The sequence below is a fragment of the Rhinopithecus roxellana genome, chromosome 21, assembly GCF_007565055.1.
Source record: "Rhinopithecus roxellana isolate Shanxi Qingling chromosome 21, ASM756505v1, whole genome shotgun sequence".
Classification (NCBI taxonomy): Eukaryota; Metazoa; Chordata; class Mammalia; order Primates; family Cercopithecidae; genus Rhinopithecus; species Rhinopithecus roxellana.
In genome coordinates this window covers 17,787,676-17,810,741 of record NC_044569.1, presented here as the reverse complement: position 1 = coordinate 17,810,741, position 23,066 = coordinate 17,787,676, and the positions used below count along the sequence as shown (strand labels likewise).

Sequence of the window (23,066 nt, the reverse complement as noted above, 5' to 3'; positions counted from 1 at the left end):
AGAGGATATATACAAATGGCCAAAAAGCACATGGAAAGATTTTTCAGCATCACTGGCCACCTTGGAAATGTAAATCAAAACCACACAATACCACTGCATATCTACTAGGATGGCCATAATCCAAAAAATGGTGGCAAGAATGTGGAGAAACTAGAATCCTCACACATTGATAGGAATGCAAGATGGTTTGGCTGTTGTAAAAATACTTTGGCATTTCCTCAAAAAGTTCAACATAGAATTACCATAAGACTCAACAATTCCGCTCCTGGGTATATACAAAACAACTGAAACACATTCTCAAACAAAACTTGTATTCAAATATTCATGTAGTTTAAATAGCCAAAAGGTGGAAACAACCCAAATGACCATCAAAGTATAAATGGATAAACAAAATGTGGCATATCCACACAATGAACTGTTACTCAGTCAACCTTGAAATTATGCTAATAGAAAGAAGCTGGACATATTAGGCCTCATATTCTATAATTCCAGTTAGAGAGAATAACCAGAGTCAGCAAATCCTTAGAGACAGAAAACAAATTAGAAGCTGCCAGAGTCACAGGGGAATAGGAAAATGGGGAGTAACTGGTGAACAGTTTCCTTTGGGATTATGGAAAATGTTCTAGAACTACAAAATGGTGATGGTTGTATAAAACTGTAAGTATACTAAACGTCACTAATTATCAATTTATGTCATGTGTATTTTACCACATTAAAAATACATACATACTATTTTCACTTAAATGATGAGGTAAAATTCCTGGCTATACAAAGTAGAACAGTGGTTACTAGGGGCTGGTGAGAGGAGTAATGAGAAGTTGTTTAATGGACATTGAGTTTTACAGCAGATGAGGAAGTTCTGAAGACTGGTTGCACAACAATGTGAATGCACTTACCACTACCGAACTGTACACTAAAACACTGGTTAGAATAGTAAATTTTATGTATATCTCACTGTAATTTTAAAAATTAAATTAAAATATAGTAAGACATTTCATGAACACTACAAATATTTCTGATGATACAAATATATTTAACAAAATAACAGGTAATCAATTCAACAGAGTAAAAATAAAAATAAACAAAACATGACCAAATGAGGCTTAAGCCAGGAACACAAGGTAAATTAAACATTCAAAAATCAATCAATGTAGTTTACCTCATTAATGGAAAAAAGGAATAAAAAAATTACATGTTCAGCAATAAAAGATAAAAAAAATTGACAAAATTCTACTCCAATTTATGACTAAAGATAAAAACTCTCAATAAACTAGAAACAAAACTAAATTTTCTCAATTTGATAAAGAACATCTATTAAAAAATCTACAGCTTACATTGTACCTAATAGTGAAAATAGTGAAAGCTTTAAGATCAAGAACAAGAAAAGGCAAAGATGTCTACTCACCCCTTTCATTCAACATTGTACTGGAAGTACTACCCAATGCAAAAGGGCAAAAAAAAAAAAAAAAAAAAAAAAAAAGCATCTATGGATTGGAAAGGAAAAAAGCAAAACTGTTTTTATTTGTAGATGACATCTTTTATGTGCAAAATCCAAAGGATTCTACCAAAAAGTGACTGTAACAAGCAAATTTTAAAAGGTTGAAGGATACCAAGTCAATATATGTTTAAAAATCTATTTTTTCAAATGAGCAATCAAAAAATTGAAAATTGAATGTATAATAAAATTTTAAATAACACCCTTTACAACAGTATAAAAGCCACAAAAAAAACTTTAGGATACATATAACAAAACCTGTAACCTGAAAATTACATATCTCTGCCTAGAAAAATTAAAGAAAATTTAAATAAATAACTTTTTGTGAACTGGAAGACTCAATAATGTTAGTTTTCTTCAAATTGATCTGTATGTCCAAAACACTTCATCTAAAACTCCAGGAAACAATTTTCTGTTAGAAATTGACAAGCTGATTCTAAAATTTACAATGAAATGCAAAGGACCTCAAAGAGTCAAAACAATTTTCAAAAATAAGAACAAAGCTAAAGGATTTACCTGATTCTAAGACACTACAAAATTAATCAAGTTAGTACAGTGTTGGCATAAGAATAGACATACACATCAGTGAATGAAACAAAGTCCAGAAATAAACCATGCATATATGTTCAATTGAGTTTGACAAGGAGGCTAAGGTAATTCTGTAGGAAGTCTTTTCTAACATAGAAAAAAAAAATCTTTGCAATTTGTGATGGGCAGGATTTCATACACAGAGCACTAAAAACACGGACCACGAAAGGAAAAAATTGATAAATCGAACTTTGTCAAGATCCAAAATTTTATCGAAAACATTAAGATAATTATAAAGGAAGCTGCAGACTGAGAATAAAATGCATATTTGACAACTCACGTACAGAACATATAAAGAACTCTAATACCTCAATATTAAGAAGAGAATATGATGGGTGAAAAATAGGGGAAAAAGATTTGACAGACACTTCACAAAGGAAGAATGACACATTAGTCACATTATTATAATGTGATTATCACACCAATAATCACATTAGTTACCAGGGAAACAGTAATTAATTCTACAAGGAGAAACCACTATACTCATTCGAAGGGCTAAAATTTAAAATGACAATACCAAGAGTTGATGAGTATACAGCATAATGGAATTCACGTAAGTTGCTAGTGGAAATGCGAATTGGCACAATCACATTGGGAAGCGGTTTGGAAGTTTCTTACAAAGTTATAGACATACTTAACATATAATTCAGTATTTACTGAAGAAAAATAATTATGTTCATGCAAAAACTTGTACATGAATGTTTATGGAAGCTTCATTCATAAAAGGCAACAATCTAAACAACCCAAATGCCCATTAATAGATGAAGAGATAAACAAATTAAAGTATGGGCATATGATGAAATACTATTCAACAATAAAAAATGAACACTCATACACAACAACTTGAAAACAACTAAAAACATTATGCTGTAAAATAAGCCAGACACAGAGGTCAAATATTGTATGATTTCACTTACATGAGTTACCTAGATTACTCAAATTTATAGAGACACACAGAGAAGTTATTACTAGGGGCAAGAAGGAAAGGAGAAGGAGGAGGTATTATTGAATGGGTACAGTTTCAGTTTGTGATGATAAAGTTCTGGAGATGGATGGTAGAGATGGTTGCACAGCACTGTGAATGTACTTAATGCCATGAACTGTACACTTAAAAACGGTTATGATGGTAAATTTTACGCTAGGTGTATTTTACCACCCCCCATCCAAACCATTAGGTAGAGGGAAAAAAGACAGTAAAAGAGTATATACTGTGTGGCCATTTATGTGGTGTACCAGAACATGTAAAACTAAACTATAATAATGGAAACTATATTAATGGTTGCCTGGGATGGGGGAGAAAGGGAAAACTAACTGGGATGGGGGAGAAAGGGAAAACAGACTATAAAAGGTCTAGAGGAAACTATTTGGAGTAACATAAATGCTGTATATCATGAAAAGGAAATCTTGTATATCTTACATTTGTCAAAACTCATTGAAATCTACACTTAAAATTGGTTCATGTTATTGCATGCAATTTGCACTTTGACATATTTATAAATAAACAGATTGATAAGCAAGCAAGTATGCTTGATAAAAAAATAAAATGCAACAGAGTAGAAAATAATATAGACTATTCTTTCTAGAAAAAAGGTTATGTCTTGTAATGCAAAGAAGGCAGTGACTAGGGGGAAATATATAAGGAAAGGAGCACTTTTAAGATAAAAGAGATATAAGTATATTTAACTATTTCAAACCAGATTGAAAATTCAGAGGGAAAAGAATATAAAAACTGGAAATGTTTTGTTGCCACTGCTTTATATGAGATTCTGTTCTCTACAGTCCCACGTCAATCGAACAGTCTTACAAATAAAAAAACAAAAAAGCGAAGAAAACATTTCAAAGTATGAGTAGACAAAAGTAGACAAAGTAGACTGAAATATCCAATAGAGGAAACTCAGCAAATTTTAAGAAATCAAGAACACATTATTCCCATATACTTGTATGTTAACAGTAAATATAGTAATAATGGGATTCTTTAGCAGTATAAGCAGATTTTTACTAACACTGAACTTGTATTAACACACTGACCTTCTACAAAGAAATTACAAAAAAAGAAAACCTAGTATATTTTATAGGAAGTAGAGGGTTATTAAATACCAAAATGACATGCTCTAATATTTCAGGTATTCTCCAAGCTTGGCAGCTCAAACAAAATGGGTCAGCAGGACAATAATGGCAACTTAGGACCATTAACAAACAGAGTCAAACAAATAGCAATAGCTTTTCAATACCATCAAAACATATTTAATAACTCCTCATCAAAGGACTTGTTATGTATTAAATAGCCTCACAAGAACATCATCTTCAAATACTGAGGATAACAATGAAATGTTTTCCCAATAAAAGAACACTGAAGTTAATGAAAACTCTACTTTAGAAAGTAGGACAGCCAAAGAATTCTAATGAAAGAGATCACTACTTATCTCAGGTAGCATATCAAATTCAGACTAAGGCATGTACTTTGAATTCTCACACCATATATTCTGGCTTCCAAAACATCACTTTTTTATAGTCATCTTTGATACTCATGATTCTATGATTTAGAGTAAGGTAATTTTTTAACTTCAGTCTTTTTAAAAGCCTCTACAAACTTTATGTCAAGGCTTCAACACAAAATACATTCAAAACATACCTAATATTGTTATCTTTATTTGCAATTCAATGACAAAAAGTAGTACTATTTTATCAACTTTTATGGTCTCTCCATAAATTTAACTTTTACAATTTATTTTCATCCATTTCTCTACAGATACCTTCATTTATTAAGTACTTTTTAAGACCCCCCAAAACTGGGGATGTATATCTGACAAAGAAATTACACGTACAAAGTAGATGTGTCTCATACACATCATTAATAAACTGGAATAGTACTCCCAAAGAGGTAAGAAATATCATTATCAAAATTCAAAATCCATTAATTGAAAAGCATTAGGAGTTAGCAAGGCAACAACAGATAGTCTTGGGAGTGAAATATTTTTTCTTCAGGTGCCGACGAAAAATCAAAGGTAACTGCTATGCCTCTGGTTACAACAATATCAACCTACTTCAACAGTAGTTTCCAAAACTTCCCTTAATAGAGGACTGCTACAAATCTTTGCATCAAAAAATTTGGAAAGTTAAGTAAATAAGAAAATGTAAATTGGAAAGTAGTTTGCTTTTGATGCTTGTTTTTTAACCTTTTTGGGGGGATTCTGGCATCACAGAATGTCTTTTTTCTAAAACTCTTTGCTACCATAAGATCAAAGATATTACGTCATCAAAATACATTTGCAATTTTCTGTTTTCAATCAGAATTGTCTTTTGTATAATAAGTCATTTCATATAAAGTTTTATCTCACCTGGCCAATTCTTTAATTAAGTTTGCAATGCGTCTTTTGTCTTCAAGACATAAATCCTTCAGTGATGCACTCTTTATTTCTCCCCTGCAGGAATTCTTAAAAAAAAAAAAAAAAAATTTAGTTACACTTTTTCTAAAGCCAATTTTTAAAGTCTTTTCGAGAAACCTAGGTTCAAGGTGAAATTTCTTAGATATCTTTTATCTGGTGGAACACTATCTACCTGTTTCAATTTAAACCTACTGTGAACTAAAAACAGGCTAAGGAACTGACTGTCCACTAGGACACTTCATGAGATTTACACAGAGAAGCAAACAGAAAGAAACTAAACGCAGATGTCCCCCACTTAAATACTAGGGTGTATTAGGGAAACAACTTTCCCTTTGTGAATGTCATAGAAACAAACACTCAACAGAAGATACTGAGAACTGTTATTACGCCATAGTCCCCACGCTGCTTAAGGGTATACTAACAGCAGCAGAGGCACCAGTTACTAAGCATTCAAAATATCCTAATGTTCACCCCAAAGACTACTAAACCAAAGAGTAATAATAGCAATAGCTAACAATTACATCTAGTGCTCACTGCATGCCAGGAATGTCGTTAAGTACTTTGTACTTACTATTCCATTTTATTTGCATAACAATGCTATTGAGTATTAATAGTTACTATTCCTATTCTACTTTAAGGGTACGTATCCAGGATTATAGCAATTACACAGCAGAATCAAGACTCAAACACAGGTTCCAGAGTCTATGCTCTTTAAACGCCATATTATTCTAATCTTTTGTGCTACAAAAAGTTTTCCCCGGTACCTCAGCATCATTAAGAGGAGTCCTTAAAGAGACATAAACTCAGGAAGTCATGAAGGAATCGTAGGTAACATGTAAAAGGAAGGAGCTACAATCCTTGGCATTTGCACAACCACCAAAGTTAAGTTAGTCCAATTACCTCAAGTAGCCAAGAATAACTGAAAATCCCTAAAGTGAATTCTGGAAATATTAATAGCCGAAGGTGGGAAAGAGAGTAGGAAAAAAATGGAGAAAAGAAGATAAAATAAGTTCAGTTTTAGAAATGCTCAATGTAAGATGCCAGCAAGCCATTCATGTGGAAATGTCTAGGCAGGAAGCTGGAAAGGTAGGTCTAGCTTTCAAGCTAGAGAAAATCATAAAGATTTAAAAGTCAGTTGTATGGTATTATGGACAATGTTGAGATTTTTTTATTATTCTTTATACTTTTCTATGTTTTAAATTTTTCATTAATAACTATGTATTTAAAATTAAGAAAACAGTATTTTAAAAATCATCTACAAGTCCAAGAAAATTGGCATTTGATTTTAATTTCAATTTAAGTAATTGGATTTTAATTTAATTTAAAGTGGCATTTGAAAGGACAAGTGGAGAATCAGAAGCATATAACATTGTAGGAGAAAACAAGAAAGAAAAAGTTTCAAGAACGGTGTGGGTTCAACAGTGCTAATGATCAAAAAAGACAGATAGACTGGAGGAAGAAGGCAATGGATTTGGCAATGGAAGAAGTTGCCGATAACCCATGAAAAGGCATTTCATTAGTGATGCACTGAGTAAAAGAACAAAAGAGAAATCTTTGTACCTAGGCAAAAAAAATTAGCGGCATTGTGTTTACAACAGCAAAAATCTGAAAACACAAATGTCTATTAACCAGAGAATAGTAAAACTGTGGCTGGCATATTGATACAATGAAAATCTAGAGGTACTAGCAGCTACGCTACTAACTTTCCCCCTCAAAACTACCCTTCCATCCTCTGCTTTGAGTGTTAAGGCTAAGACTCTGGAAACACCATTTCTCCTTTGCCACCTGGTGCTCTCTTGAACCTACCAACACAAAGAACTAGATGAAGACCAGGAAGAAAGAATGAAGGATATTTCCTTCCTGTTACTGACAGTGTCACCCCTGAGTTCCTTACCCTGGCAAGTACTGCTGATTCCAGTTTGCAATTTTTTCCAGCCCTTACAGAACCAGCCTTTATCAGGCCTCCTCAGGAATGTCAGTACCAGCCAGGTTAGTGTCCCATCACCAGAGGTCCAAGTTGCAGCTTTAAGGGGCCCCTCCTCTAAGCTTTTAAGTTTCAATAATTCCAACTTATTCTGCCCTCTCATCCAGTTCTAGAGATTGTGGTTGTTTCTTACAGTTACTACTTTCATGCTACCTTAATGTTCCCTTTTTGCCTTTTTGGTTCTCTAGCACTATTCAATAATTTTTTCTTTAAAATATTCTAAGTTAAAATAACTGACTAAACCCTGAGACATCAGTGAAAAGAAATGAAATATAACTACATACAACATAAAGAAATCTCACATAACATTGGAAGAGCCATAGAGGGGGGAAAAAAAAAAAAAAAAACAAGAAATCTCATAAACATAATATGAAATAAAAAAGCAAATCACACAATACAAATGGACATGAGCTCATTTATATAAAGTTCCAAATATATATGAAATTAAACACTGTTTCAAAAAAAATATATTTACACTATAGGATAGGGCTTGGTAAACCATGGCTGCAAGCCCAATCTGGCCCACTGCCTGTTTTTGTAAACAAAGGTTTATTAAAACACAGCCATGCTCATTCATTTGCATATTGCTCATGGCTCTTTTAATGCTACTGTGGCAGAGTTGAGTTGTTGAGACAAATATTATGGCCTGCAAAAGCTAAAGTATTTACTTTAAAGTAAAGTAAAGTAAAGTAAAGTATTACTTACTATCTGTCCAATTTACAGAAAAAGTCTGCCAACCCCTGATATAGAAAAACAAAAGAATTATAAACATAAAGTTCAGAATAGGAATTACCAAAGAAGAAGACATGATAAGGAAAGGCCACATATCTACAGTCACTTGACTGAGAACAACGGCATCATCGCAATTCAGAGGAGAAAAAGAATCCTCTTCCCAATAGATGGTGTTGGGCCAAAACTGACAGTCTATTGACCCAGTACTGGCAGTCTATGGGCCCAACACCATCTATTGGGAAGAAGATTTTTTTCTCCTCTGAATTGCAATGAACTGTGACCCTTACTTTACACTACACGTGCATATTACTTCCTGATGAATAGTAGGCTTAACTGTGAAAAATAAAGCAATATGGCCACAAAAGAGAGGAACTTGCTGCAGAGTATAATCAGCTAACAGTCTCCAGTTGCCAAACCTCTGGGATCCACTGCAGTGTTCATGCCAATGCCAATGACTGGGAACAGTAGAGACATTAGAACTGAGCTATTTCTGATCCAAATGGCACCCTCAAAAGTCAGTACTTGCTCTGGGGTTCCTCACTAGCAAAATGGACACTATCTCAGATTGCACGGCAATCTGAAGTCTGAGGTTCTTCCTAGTCAATCTTCCTTCTTTTCCTCTCCTGTCACAGGTGCCGGACTGTAGTGAAATCTGAAAACTCCCCTTTTCTATTCCTGTTCATTCTACTCTTTATGCTTTATAGGCTTTTCCTTCATTAAATGTCTTCCATTTCTAATTCCATCTTGCGGTCTGCTTCCCAGAAGACTTGAACTGACCTAATTACCACTGTGAAATCCTAATGAATTAAGGATACTGAACATCAATACCAACAAAGACTACATGCAGAAAAAATCACAAGATGGCCAGGCGTGGTGGCTCACGCCTGTAATCCCAGCACTTTGGGAGGCCGACGTGGGTGGATCACGAGGTCAGGAGTTCAAGACCAGCCTGGTCAACATGGTGAAACCCTGTCTCTATTTATACAAAAATCAGCTGGGCATGGTGGTGCATTCCTGTAATCCCAGCTAGTTGGGAAGCTGAGGCATGAAAATTGCTTGAATCAGAACCCGGGAGGCAGAGGTTGCAGTGAGCCGAGATCGCACCACTTCACCTAGGCTATAAAGCGAGACTCTGTCAAAAAAAAAAAAGAAAATCTCAAGACATGCTCTTCAATGAAAAAAAGGGAAAAAAATGCACATCACCATTTCTAGTCTTAAGAAAAAGCATACACAGACACACATACCCCCTATGTAAGACATCCTCTTCTAGCCCCGATGGAATAACAGGAACCAGATTTACCCTAGTTTCAGAAAACAAAACAAAAACCTGACAAAAGACAGGAAACAATAGTTTTCATTGGATAGCAGGCAACACAGAATTATGATCACTGGAACTGCAGAGCCAAACAAGGTGAGCCCTACAACTGTCCCAGCTAACTGCTGTGAAGAGTTTTCAGGGCTAAGGTCAGTAAACCCAGACAGAGCCCAGCAATCTTCCTGAGTTGAAAAGATACAGCTGGGAGTCCAGGAAAGCCAAGGTTTCTAGCGTTTGCAGGGCAAAGTAATGGCAAGGATAGAGCTGTATAGGAGAGCTCCAGGGATCTGCATAATCCCTTTGCATCAGCTACTGAGCACTGACCAGCATATGTATGTGAGAAAACTACTCATCCCAGGGAAAAAGTCGAAAATGAACAGTGGAAACAATGTCTGTAGCTAATACAGCATAGGAGAACAGTCTGTTCCCACCAACCAGAGTGGAAAACCTTGTAATTTAAGGGGCATCAGGAAGAGTATTCAAAAGGGTATGCCCTACAATGGGCAAAATTACCCCTATACTAAAAGCTGCTCTGGCACCACCTTTAAAAGCTCAAAACCAAGCTTGGAAAGAATCAAATTACTTCCAAATAACTTATCACTGTCTCAGAACCCAAAAAGGCAAAATGCACACTGTCTTGTGACATCTAATAAAAAACAACCAAGCAGGCAAAGAAGCAGAAAAATACAGCCTATAATTAGGAGAAAAATTGCTCAATTGAAACCTACCCACAAATGACTTGGATGATAGAACTCATAGTCAAGAATATTGAAACAATTATTATAACTGTGTTTCATATGTTCAAGAACCTAGAAGAAAGCATGTCAAATGCGACATGGAAGGTGTAAATAAAAATAAGAGACCAAAACTGAATTTCTAGAGATAAAACTACATTGTTTCATATGAAAAATACACTGGATGACATTAGTGGCAGGTTAGACATTGCAGAAGGTTAATGAATTTGAAGACACAGCAACAGCAATACAAACTATCCAAGGATAAAAAAAAAATTTAATGAAAAAAATATGAACAGAGGATCAGAGAGCTGAGAGGGTAACTTCAAAAGGCCTAATATTTTGTAACTAAGGTCACTAGAAAGAGAGGGAAGCACAAAAATATCTGGAGAAACAATGGCTGAAACATTTCTCAATTTGATGAAAACTATAAACCCACAGTTCCAAAAAGCTCAACAAACCTCAAACAAAACAGATACTTAAAAAATTACTCCAAGTTAGGTTGGGCATGATGGCTCATGCCTGTAATTCCAGCACTTTGGGAGGCCGAGGCAGGGCAGATAACGAGGTCAGGAGTTCAAGATCAGCCTGACCAACATGGTGAAACCCCATCTCTACTAAAAATACAAAAATTAGCCGGGTGTGGTGGTGCGTGCCTATAATCCCAGCTACTCAGGAGGCTGAGGTAGGAGAATCACTTGAACCTGGGAAGCGGAGGTTGCACTCTAGCCTGGGCAACAGAGCAACATTCTATCTCAAAAAAGAAAAAAAAATTACTCCAGTGTATACTGTAACCAAATTGCTCAAAACCAGTGATAAGAAAAAAATCTGAAAAGCAGCCAAATTTAAACACACACATACACAAAAATAAAGAGGAATAAAAATGACAGCCAACTTCTCAAAAACAATACAAGCCAGGAAACAGTGCAACAACATCTTTAAAGCACTAAATGAATAAAACTATCAACTCAGAATTTTATAACCAGTAAAAATATCTTTTAAAAAGAAAAGAGAAATAAAGACTTTTCAGGCATACATGAGCTAAAAAAATTATTTCCTAGTATACCTGAACCAATGTTAAAGGAAGTCTTTTAGGAAATCTGGATACATGCAAAAGAATGAAATCACGAGATTTCTAATTGTAACTACATGAGTAGATTTAAAAGACTTCTGGTGCATTTGTAAAATTTCTTTAAAAGGCAATTAAAATAAAATGCATCCAAAATGGAATAAAGGCATCCAATAAGAATATGTAAACTATCTCTATTCACAGACAACTTCATCTTATATAGAGAAAATGGTAAGGAATTCACAAAAGAACTATTGGATTAGAAATAGTTTGATAAAGTTGCAGGATACAAGATCAATTCACAAATCAACTGAATTCTATACACTAGCAATAAACAATCCAATAGGGAAATTCAAAAACAACTGTGTTTCTAATAACATCAAAAAGTATAAAACATTTCCTGACTCTATAATGCCTACGGAAACAGAGGGACCCAAAATAGCCAAAACAATCTGGAAAAAGAAGAAGTTGGAGGACTTATACTTCCTAATTCCAAAAATAAAAATATAAATCAATGGAACAGAATACAGAGAGTCCAGAAATAAACCCTTGCACTTATGGTCAACAGATATTTGACAAGGGTGCTGAGAAATGCAAAGGGGAAAGGACAGTTTTTTTAACAAATGCTGGGACAACTGGATAGCTACATGCAAAGGAATAAAGTTAAGCTACCACCTCACACCATATATAAAAATTAACTCAAAATGGAATGAGAACTAAATACAGGAGCTAAACCTTTAAAACTCTTAGAAAAAAATGTAGGCACAAATATTTGTGACCTTGGATTAGGCAACAATTTCTCAGATATGACACCAAAGCAAAGGAGACAAAACACTAGATAAATTGATGAAGTTTTCATCAAAATTTTAAACTTCTGTGCTTCAAAGAACAACAATAAAAAAGTGAAAAGGCAATGCATAGAATGAGAAAAAATATTAGCACATAATGTATCTGATAAGGGACTTGTAGATGGAATTTAGAAAGAACTCATAATTTAACAGAGCAAAGACAAGTAACCCAGTTAAAAAAGGACATGACTAGATACTTGTCTGAAGAAGATATACAAATAGCCAAGAAGCACATAAAAACATGCTCATCATCATTTAGTCACTAGGGAAATGCAAATCAAAATCACACTGAAATACCACTTCACATCCACTAGGATGGCCATCCTCAAAAAACACAGACATAAATGTTGGCAAGAATGTGAAGAAATCTGAATCCTCATACAGTGCTAGTCAAATGTAACATGGTGTAACCACTTTAAAAAATAGTTTGGAATTTTGTCAAAAGGTTAAACATAAAATTACATGACACAGCAATTTACTTATAGGTATATACACAAGAGAACTGAAAACATATGTCTACACAAAAATGTGTATATGCATGTTCATGGCAGAATTATTCATAACAGCTAAAAAGTTGAACATGTCCACTGACTGATAAATTGATAAACAAAATGTATATTCAGACATAAAAAGGAATAAAGTAATGATACAGCATAGATAAACCTTGAAATCATTACGCTAAATCAAAGAAGCCAGTCACAAAAGGCAACATATTATATGATTTCCTTTTATATGCAACATCAATAACAAGCAAATCTACAGAGACTGAAAGCAGATTAGTGTTTGCTAGGGGCTGAAATGACTAGGTAATGAGGAGTGCCTGCTAATTGGTATAGGGGTTCTTCCTAGAGTGATAAAAATGTTTTGAAAATAGACTGTGGTGATGGAGCCACAACTCTGTGAATATAAACACACACAAAATCAAAATAATAAATCGTACACTTAAAAGGGTGAATTTTATATGCAAATTACATCTCAATTTGAAAAAAAAAGACAGTTAACTATTTAAAGCAAAAGTAATACATGTTTTGGGGTCTGTGCATACAAGTAAAATGTATGACAACAATATCAAAAAAGTCAGGAGGGGAGAAATAAAGTACAATGTTGAAAGGTCCTTAAACTATAGGTGATGTGGGAAAGTATCACTTGATAATAGGCTATGATAAATTAAAGATGTATACTATAATCTCTAAAGAAGCCACTGAAATAATCCAATCCAAAGTTACAGCCAATAGGACAAAAACATGAACTTAATCTAAAAGAAGGCTATTGTTCAATGTAAAACAAATCAATCATTATGTGAAAAAACATTTTTAACTTTTTTTGATAAAAACTTGCAAATTCAACTATTCACACCCTAGTGTGAAGTGAGTACACTGGTACAAGTAACATAAAGTAGGCCTTTTGACTCAATCACAGTAAAATCCCGTAGTAATAAAAGACACACTGGAAATATCTTTGAGAACATAATTCACAGACTAAAAAAAGTTTTCTATAAAAGGTCTGATAGCAAATGTTTTTAGCTTGTTGGCACGCAGTCTCTGTAGCAACTCTGCCATTGTAACACAAAAGCAGCCATAGACAATTATGTAAAACAATGAGCACAGTTGTATTCCAAAAAAACAGTTATTTATAAAACAGGCAGGAGAAGGATTTGGTCCACAGGTTATAGATTCCAGAACATTTATATACATGTTTTGTGTAGACATCCTAGTGAGTGTGAAGTGGTACTGAACAACTCTGGTTGCAGAGGGTAAACATAACAAAAATTAAAGTAAAATAAACTGGTCAGATAGGACATGTGCCAAAGGAATGCACCGATACTATTAATATGCCCAGACATTGATTTGTCCCTCATCTTTACAAGGGATAAATCAATAATGTGGCATAGTAATAGTAAGAAAGATAAAGATATCATAAAGATTCAAAAGTAATAATCTTTATGATACTATTTTCCAACTGAGGGAAATAATAAGGGCTAATTTTCTTTAATAATGTATCTTTCTTATGTAAAAGGGTTCATCCATCAAATAAATTCACAAGAATAAAAATCAAAAAGGATGCCTAATTAAAAAAGCAATTCTTGTCAGTTTGATTTACTAACGCCACACAGATCAGAAGGTAGTTCTTTTGAGACATATCAAGATAATACATCATCATGGCTAATGCTTAAAGCAAGTCATATGTTTTAGAGCAAAACCCTTGAGTAATCTAGATAATTTAGGCTCAAACTTGGCATCATCAAAGGATCCTGGAATCCCCTTTTTAAGAATGTTTGTTTATCACCTAGTATACTTCCAAAGGTTCTTCTACCCTTTTTGGTCAGCACTCATAAAGACTGGAGAACAAGGAAAAAAAAGACTAAAAAAATACTAACCTGTTCATCTACTGAATCTCCTGTGCCTTTTAAGGACTCCATAGAGATTGAAGCATCAGTCGCCCTGGAAGTCTTAAGTTTAACATCAGCTTTTGGACTTGTCAGCTTGTGTCTTGATCTGACATTTCCTTCAGTAGAAATGCCTAAGGATTTCCATTAAACAAGATTTCAAAATTATATCTTATTATCTTAAAGCCTCCCCCATCACCTGCTTCCTTGGAATCCTCTACTTTAAGGGACGTGATGGAAGAAACTCTCCTTATACTTTATAAACTTAATTTTAAAGCTCTTACTATATGAATCATAAAAAGAATATGTTTTAAAGAAATATACTAAAGATTGAATTGAAATTTGTTTTTATTTTTATTTTTTTAAAGAGACAGGGTCTTCCTATGTTTATCCAGGCTGGACTCGAATTCCTGGGCTCAAGCAATCCTCCCACCTCAGCCTCTGGAGTAGCTGGAACTACAGGATCAAGCAACCATGTCCAGCTTAACTGAAATATTTGTAAAGGGTACTGTTAATGTTCATAAGTCACATTAAAACCAATAAATTACAATATGCCAAATATACGTTAACTTAGAGGGAAATCTATATTTTTCACCCTATATAATGAGGGTGCCTTCAATAGTTGCTTTACTACCATCTAGTTACAACCATTAAACTCAAAGTGTCTCTTACATATACCCTGTATCAAGCAGCGGTCATACTTTTCTTTGAAATATTAAATTTGGCTATTATTTGTAAAAGAAAAAATAAGAGAAGAATCTTTGCCCCTTACCACATGAAATGTTCTACAAGTTCGTTAAAAGCTGATTGGGCCAGCCAATCCCAAAGATAAGCCAGTATTTCAAACCTCAATAGGGCTATGCCAAATATTCAAAAAACAAATTTTAGGTTTTGATGTACTGCTCTGCATCCAGTTAGTTATACCTGCAACACTGTTCTAATAGCTTTATTTTCTTCTAACATTTAAGGACCAAAGTGAGCTTCCCAAATTTTAACATAGAAAATCATACCTGGAACATACACTACTGATTGTTCTTCATCAGAAACTATGCAGGAGAACATGAAGGAAAATACAATATTATCCAGCATCCAAATGCCATTTCTGTTCTGTATAACTCTTATAATTCATAATTTCTTTTGACCTGGGAATTTATAACTAACTTTTAAAAACAAAGTTAGAAAGCAAAGTAATTGAATTAAAAACAAAGTTAGAAAGCAAAGTAATTGAATTAAATGTAACAAAATTAATATTCTCTAAAAATTCACCTTTATATATTTACAACTACACATCTTATAAAAATCTTGGAAGGTCTTGTTCCATGAAACTTTTATCCACTCTCAAGTGGGTTACCCTGCAATATATACTCTACTATTAGGTTCCTTTTCTTTGCCTTTCCTTTTGTAAACAAAAAGTTAAGTGCACCAGTTTGGTCATATTGGGGAACTGACAATTCTGAAGAGTAAATAATTTCAAGATGGTTTTTAGCTTTGAAGAAAAAATGCTGAGGGCAAGTCAATCATGCAAACACAAAGACATTATTCAATCTTCTACAGTGCATTCATAAAATATCCCAAGAAGCCCTACTATTTAAAAAGTAGAAGAAATTTAAGACAAAAAGAACCATTATGAGTTTCAAAGGGAGAAATTTAGAAAGGCTATGATTGTAACACACCATTTTCAACTGTCACCTTGATCCAACTCAACTCTTCCTCTCCCAGAATTATTGCAATAAGCTCCTAACTGCTCTCTGTCACTTCTGGGCATGTTCCCTTAACAGCCTATTTTTTTACACAGTGGTTAGAATGATCATTTTAATACTTACGTCATTTCTAATTTAGATTAAAAGCCAAAGTATTAACAACAGCCTACCATGCTCAAGATCTGATGCCTATAACTTGTTACGTCTCTGATCTCACTCCCTACTACTATTCCTCTCACTCATTCCTGGCTTTCTTAAAATTGTTAACGAGCTATGCAAGCTCCTACCTTATAGCTTCTGCATGTATGATTTATTCTACCCAGGAAGCTCTTTCCCCAAATATCTTCATGGCTCACTTTAGGACTTAATGTCACATGTCATGTCATGTCACCTTCTGATTGAAGCTTTCACTTCCTAACCATATAGGTACCTGAAATTGCAAAACTCTCTCTTCCCACAACCTACCTACCTCCCCTACTAACTGTCTCTTTCCTGCTTTATTTTTTCTCCACAGCACCAATAATCACTGAACATGTATTTTCCTTATCCATGACCTAATCTCATCTCACTAAAATGTAAGCACCAAGAAGGTGATGACTTATGTTTTATTTTGTTCAGTGTTGTACTCTCAAACATAAAAGAATGTCTGGCTCCATCTATGAAAGAATAAAATTAGTATTTATTTAATTTTATGAGGCATTGTCCAACAACCTTCAATGTTATTTTTCTCTGATTCAAAATATGCAAACAAAACTTTTTTTTTTTTTTGAGACAGAGTCTTGCTGTGTTGCTCAGGCTGGAGTGTAGTGGTGTGATCTCAGCTCACCGCAACCTCCACCTCCCAGGTTCAAGCAATTCTCTGCCTCAGCCTCCCAAGCAGCTGGAATTACAGGCACCCGCCACCATGCCCAGCTAATTTTTTTGTAGTTTTAGTAGAGACGGGAGTTTCATCACGTTGGCCAGACTGGTCTTGAACTAATGACCTCGTGATCCACCTGCCTTGGCTTCCCAAAGTGTTGGTATTACAGGTGTGAGCCACCGCAACCGGCCAACAAAATCTTTTACTTTCAGCTACATCCATGCCAAACTTCTTTTCGACTATATAAAACTCTAAATACACAACTTCAATTTTTTAAAATAAGGATATCTGAAATTGCCTCTATCCTTTCTAATAATTTGTAATGTATTTTCATCTCATTATATTAAGAACCCAAATATTCACCTCCTTCAAATGTAGAATTTCCCAACAAATGTATATTTTATGGGGAAGTCAGACACATTATATACCAAATGTATAGTGGCCCTACTAGTGGGTCATTTCTAGATTATTTATAATACCTAAAACAATGTACATGCTATATAAATAGTTAAATTGTATAGTTTAATTTGGTTTTTGTTGTTGTTGTTGTGCTATTTCTTTTTTTTTTCTTAAATATTTTCCATCCACATTTCAATGAATCAGCAGATACAGAGGGCTAACTGTAATTAGAAACCCAGGCAGAAGTGGTAGAGAGGAAGATGTACCTCTATTCCAGACCTCCAGGATTTGAAGGAAATAAGCTCAGTACGGCCCATTCTACTCTTAATTTGCTGAGTTTTACCAGCAATACATGTATATGTAATTACTTTCAACCAGAGACTTTCTGGGTATTATTTTTACCACAACATAAAGTCTTTGTTTCCATTTGAAAACTCAACAGTAGAGATTATATTGTTATGTTTTGACCAAGTAACTTGCAGTTCATATTTTTTAATATCAAGTCCCTGATATTGCTAATGGTAATACACTTGAGTGCATTTAAGCAGTCAAATTTAGGTACTGCTGAAACACTAACTCATTCTGACATTACTAGGAACTGTAACGAAGGTCAAAGGCAACTTAAACTGAAGGAGCATATTTTGCTGGAAGATTTAACCCATAAAATGACAACCCCACACACTCATTGTTTACACATGAGGTACTAAAACATACCTTATGCAAAACAGCACTGCTGAATCACACTGTGCATAACTCACAAGCACAACAGTTAAAAAAAAAGCGGGGGGGCATTCAGTCACAGATGATCTGTCCTCTCATAATGGAAACATCAAGGACTAAGAAATCTCTCCATCACATTTCTCTATTTGTTTACGTGAAGTATTGAAAATCTTTTTTCAATAATGTGAAAAGAATACCAGATTATAGGTACATACTTTTTGGTCTTTTTCTATTGAAAATTCTACTATAAAGGCTCTAGGGTGGTCTGGGAAATAATCAATATGACAAAGGGATCAAGATCCAAAGACATGTAGCTAAATCAAATGATGAATAACTATCACTATGCTTTTCAGCAAATAGTAACAAATTTACATTTGACATTGCTTACAGTGACATTCTCTAGGGAGATTTAAAATGAAAATATCTGAGGCTCGCTGTTAACTGGTCATTATGTGGAACAGACTGGGGGAAAAGGTGACACTAGTAACCTTGCAATTCCTTTCATACATCTGAATTAGATCTTATAGGATATAATCACCACCATTTTTCCCCTGTACAATTTCAATTCCTCACTATCAATGAGAAGACAAATATTTTACATTAAATGTTGGGAGTCAGAATACAGGAGATAAGGGGGTATATACGACTTCTACATAAAACAGGGAGTGATATAACTACATGAGTAAGTGAAAGTACTGGGTGCGAAGACCAAGAGCATAAGTTCAGTCCATATATCTATTAATTAACTTATTCAGTCCCACTGCAATAGCTTGTTCCCCCCAACCATTGATTCTATATTTGAACAATACCATAGGATGCTATAAGCTAATAATCTTCAAGTATCTCCTCCATCACAAAATCCTGTCAATGCAGAAGCAGCGTTTCTTGAGAAAAGACTTATCCCAATTTCCTAACTTCCTAATTCAGCCCAGTTGTCCACAGTGTACATATTCTCTTCTGATAGGTAAAGGAAAAAATGTTTAATTTGCACACTGCACTAGTATGCTCTCATCCACAGTGTATGTACATGATTTCATTTCCTTTTCACCAACCTATCAGAGACAAATGGTAAGTAAGTGCAACGGTCTAGTAAGTGCAAACACTAAACACGAGCAGCACAGAATACAAACATATCCCTCTCTCTACACAAGACACTAATCCTAGTAACTCAACAGAGGAGTTGATAACACAGTTTTGGAAGTTTCACCGGGAGCTAAGAAGAATGCCCAAAGAGTGATTCTACCAAAGGTGACAGCAACGCCTCAAATAAAGCCATCACCAATCCTAACCAACAGAAAAAGAGCTGCCTCTGCAAGCGCTCAGTAACACTGACTGCCCTCCCTCTCTCCAGTAACCCCTCTAAGGAACGTGAAGTAAATTATCAGGACCAAAGCTCAAGCGATAAGTCTACCTATTCCAGGGAAAAAAACACTCCTGTCACACAAACATCTCATCACTGCCGCTGAACTGGTAATACTACCACCGGACTAAAAAGTTCCACTGCTTCTCCACCTCACAACGATCCAAGAACTTCAATGACTGCCAGTGACCCACACCCTACACGTAAGTCAGCAATACTTGCAGACACAATGATTCCCATCTTACGCAGTAACCAGCACCACCAGACCACATCCCAGTAACCAAGCTCCAAACCTCTCCTAAAATCCCAGTATTAAAATATATCATCACTGGAGGGCCTTTGAAGTCCGACAAGGTCCTGACTTGTTCCTACCAACGCAGACTAAACAAAAAGGCTCCCTGTCCAGCCAACACCCACTCCTCCCTTAACCTCGAGCTCGTTTCGCACAGTCAGCGTGGGGGCACTCTGAGAGGGTGGGCAGAGGGATCTCGGAGGGCCCTCCCAGCTCCAGGCTGAGCCTGGACTCTAGGCTATCTTTCTCGAGCTCACCGCTAGTGAGGGCTGGGAAGCATCTGCGCCGTGTCCCCGCACCTGGAGACAGTACCAGTCTCTCGGCCACCTAACACCCAAGCAAGGGGAAAGCCCAGCACCTAGACTGAGGCCGAGCAGCACGTCCTCGTCCCCGGGGTTAGTTCGGAGCTTCTCCTCCGCTCTCAGACTGCCACGCGACGGCTCGCCGCTCGCCGCCCCGTGGAGGGCGCCGGCGCCCCCTGTCAGGCGGGCAAAGGATACAGTCCCGGCTCCAGAACGCCGCGGCACCGGGGCGGGAGGGGCCCGCCACGTCCGCCATCTTGAAACAACCGCCACTCGGGGCGTCGAGCCGGGGCCGCCACGCCTCGGCCTGCAGGCTCGGTCCCGATTGGCCGCACCACGCAGAGGCCCGCCCCCTCCTGCGCGGCCGGCCCTTGCGAGGCGAGAGGGTCGGAGCGAAAGGGAAGCTGCGTCCCGGAGGTGCGGTGTGGGGCACCGGGCGGGGCCGCGGGAATCGGCGCCCCGCGGAGCTGCTGCTGTCAGACCAACCCCGGGCCCCTATCATCACTGCGCCGCGCTCTCAGGCGCCGAGAACTACAGTTCCCGGCATGCCATGAACTTGGCCTCGGCGCTGAGGCGGGGTCCGGTCCTCTACCCGCTCCCGCCGCGCGCGGATCGGGTTCGCGAGCCATGGAGGAGGAAGCGTCGCCCCCGGGGCTGGGCTGCAGCAAGCCGCACCTGGAGAAGCTCACCCTGGGCATCACGCGCATCCTAGGTGAGGGGTGGGGGCACGGTGCCGAGAGGGTGTGGAGGAGAAGGAAGGAGGAGTGGAGGGATGAGGTGTGGGGTGGACGGCGCGACGCTGGCCCCTGAACAGGAGTGGACATCGCTGTTGTGACTTCCGTTGTTACGGAGGAAAATGGGGGACCTGGGTTTGTGATTAGGCCTTGGAAGTGTTTGCCAGGAGTGTTCGGAAGCAAAACTGGGAAGCCTGAAGGTTCCTCCACTTACCGCCACCCAAGGTCCCACCCTGGAAGGACGTACAAAGTCGTGCAAAGGGAACACAGCAAGCACCTGACGGCTGGGAGGTTGGATCTCCCCCTAGGAGGCATTCTCAGCCAGGGCATTCTCCCCGAGACCCAAGCCCTTTCTCTGAGAGAAGTGATGCACCCGACCTGCCAGGGCGACAACTACTTCGGGTCTGAAAGGATTCCAGCCTTGCACCACTGAATGACTTAGAGTGTTTCTTTTATCGAACATTTCTTTGTTTGTTTTTTGAGACAGTTTTGCTCTTGTGGGCCAGGCTGGAGTGCAATGGCGCGATCTCGGCTCACTGCAACCTGCGCCTCCCTGGTTCAAGCAATTCTCCTGCCTCGCCCGGCTAATTTTTTGTATTTTTAGTAGAGACGGGGGTTCCACCATGTTGGCCAGGCTGGTCTCGAACTCCTGACCTCAGGTGATCCACCCGCCTCGACCTCCCAAAGTGCTGGGATTACAGGTGTGAGCCACCGCGCTTGGCCTATCAAACGTTTCTTTAGTACTCACCACTATGTTAGACTGTGAGGTTAAAATATGAAAAAACACAGTTCTGTGAAAAAATAAACAAATGAGGGCCCTAGGAGTGTGAAGAGAGATCAGTAATCTGCTGTTACTCAGAGATGTCACAGAGGAAGGGACTGATCTTATCAGGGATGTTAAAGAACATGTCACAGAGGAGATGATGCTAGATTTTGAGAGACATATGGGAGTTTAGCCAGAAAACCAAGGAGGAGAAAGGTCTTTTAAGAAGGCTGAAAACCATGCTTCAGTGCCTTCCCATCACAATTACAATAAATCCAAATGTCTGTACCATGACCTGCAAGCCCCTGTATGAGCTGCTCTAATCTCTTTCTGACTTTATTTCCACTCTTTTGCCCACATGGCCTTCTAGCTGTATCTTAAACACACTAAGAGGGTTCCTGCTTCAAGGCTTTTGCAATTTGCTAGTCCTTGCACCTGGAATTATCTTTCTCTGAATGTCTCACTTCTTCAGGTCATTCAGATCTCTGATCAAATGTCATCGCTTCAGAGAAACCTTCCCTGAATATAGTTTGAATAACCACCGTCTTTCTTGCTCTCTCTTTCCTTACCCTGCTTTTTCTTTTATTCCTATAGCACTTTAACTACTTGAAATTATGTATTTGTTCGGTTGATTTTTAAAATGTGTGTCTCTTTTAATAGAAGAAGTCCAAGACCAAGTGTGATTTAGGAATGCGTGGTTTTAACATACGAAAATCAATTAATAGCTGGGCAGGGCAGCCCATATCTTTAGTTCTAGCTACTGGGGAGGCTGTGGTGGGAGGGTCACTAGAGTCCAGTACAAGTGCAGCTGGGCAACATAGCAAGACTGTGTCACTAAAAAAAAAGAAACTTAAAAAAAAAATCAATTAATATAATACAACTTACGAATGGAATAAGACAAAAACTGCATAATCATCTTAAAGAAAAAGCACTTGACAAAATCTAACATCCTTTCTTGATTAAAAAAAAAAACCAAACTAGAAATAGGATAGGATAAAGGACCTAGACAACCTGATAAAGGACGTCTATGAAAAGCCCACATCTAACATCATATGTAATGGTGAAAGACTGGCAGCTTTCCCCTTAAAATCAGGAACAAAAATTGTATTAGGGTTCCCCAAGATCACACCAGATTCAATGATTTGATGCAAGGATTACAGGACTCAGGAGATAGTCCTACTCATGGCTATGATTCATTACAACAAAAGGATTTTGGCAGCCTGATTGGCAGGCCTTTCTAAGGATTATTGTCTCAGGCCTGCTATGTTCACTCTTTTATGCACAGCAAGAATTCCACTTTTATCACTTCTCTTCAACATTGTACTGGAGTTTCTAGCTAGGGCATTAGGCAAGAAAATGAAATAAAGACATCCAGTTGAAAAGGAAGAAATTAAACTATC

General features: G+C 37.0%; 2 protein-coding genes across 9 annotated transcripts in view; one reads left to right on the top strand and one right to left on the bottom strand.

Annotated features, from left to right (window-relative positions):
• The window catches only part of KIAA1328 (KIAA1328 ortholog), a 397,521-nt gene extending 376,774 nt beyond the window's left edge, over window positions 1–20,747 (bottom strand). For 2 of the 4 annotated variants that reach the window (XM_030925946.1, XM_010385375.2), the window contains exons 1-4: window positions 20,368–20,747; window positions 15,548–15,583; window positions 14,529–14,671; window positions 5,422–5,516 (exon numbers count right to left, since the gene is read on the bottom strand). In XM_030925946.1, coding sequence (XP_030781806.1) covers window positions 5,422–5,516; window positions 14,529–14,671; window positions 15,548–15,583; window positions 20,368–20,671 — 578 coding nt within the window. In that variant the 5' untranslated portion in view covers window positions 20,672–20,747. Of the gene's footprint in view, window positions 1–5,421; window positions 5,517–14,528; window positions 14,672–15,547; window positions 15,584–20,124; window positions 20,183–20,225; window positions 20,344–20,367 lie in introns of those variants that run through there. The other 2 variants (XM_030925948.1, XM_030925947.1) reach the window with 2 other exon arrangements.
• TPGS2 (tubulin polyglutamylase complex subunit 2) overlaps window positions 20,348–23,066 on the top strand; it is a 47,154-nt gene continuing 44,435 nt past the window's right edge. For 3 of the 5 annotated variants that reach the window (XM_030925951.1, XM_030925950.1, XM_010385397.2), the window contains exon 1: window positions 20,348–20,881. In XM_030925951.1, coding sequence (XP_030781811.1) covers window positions 20,797–20,881 — 85 coding nt within the window. In that variant the 5' untranslated portion in view covers window positions 20,348–20,796. The remainder of the gene's footprint in view (window positions 20,882–23,066) is intronic. The other 2 variants (XM_010385388.2, XM_030925949.1) reach the window with 2 other exon arrangements.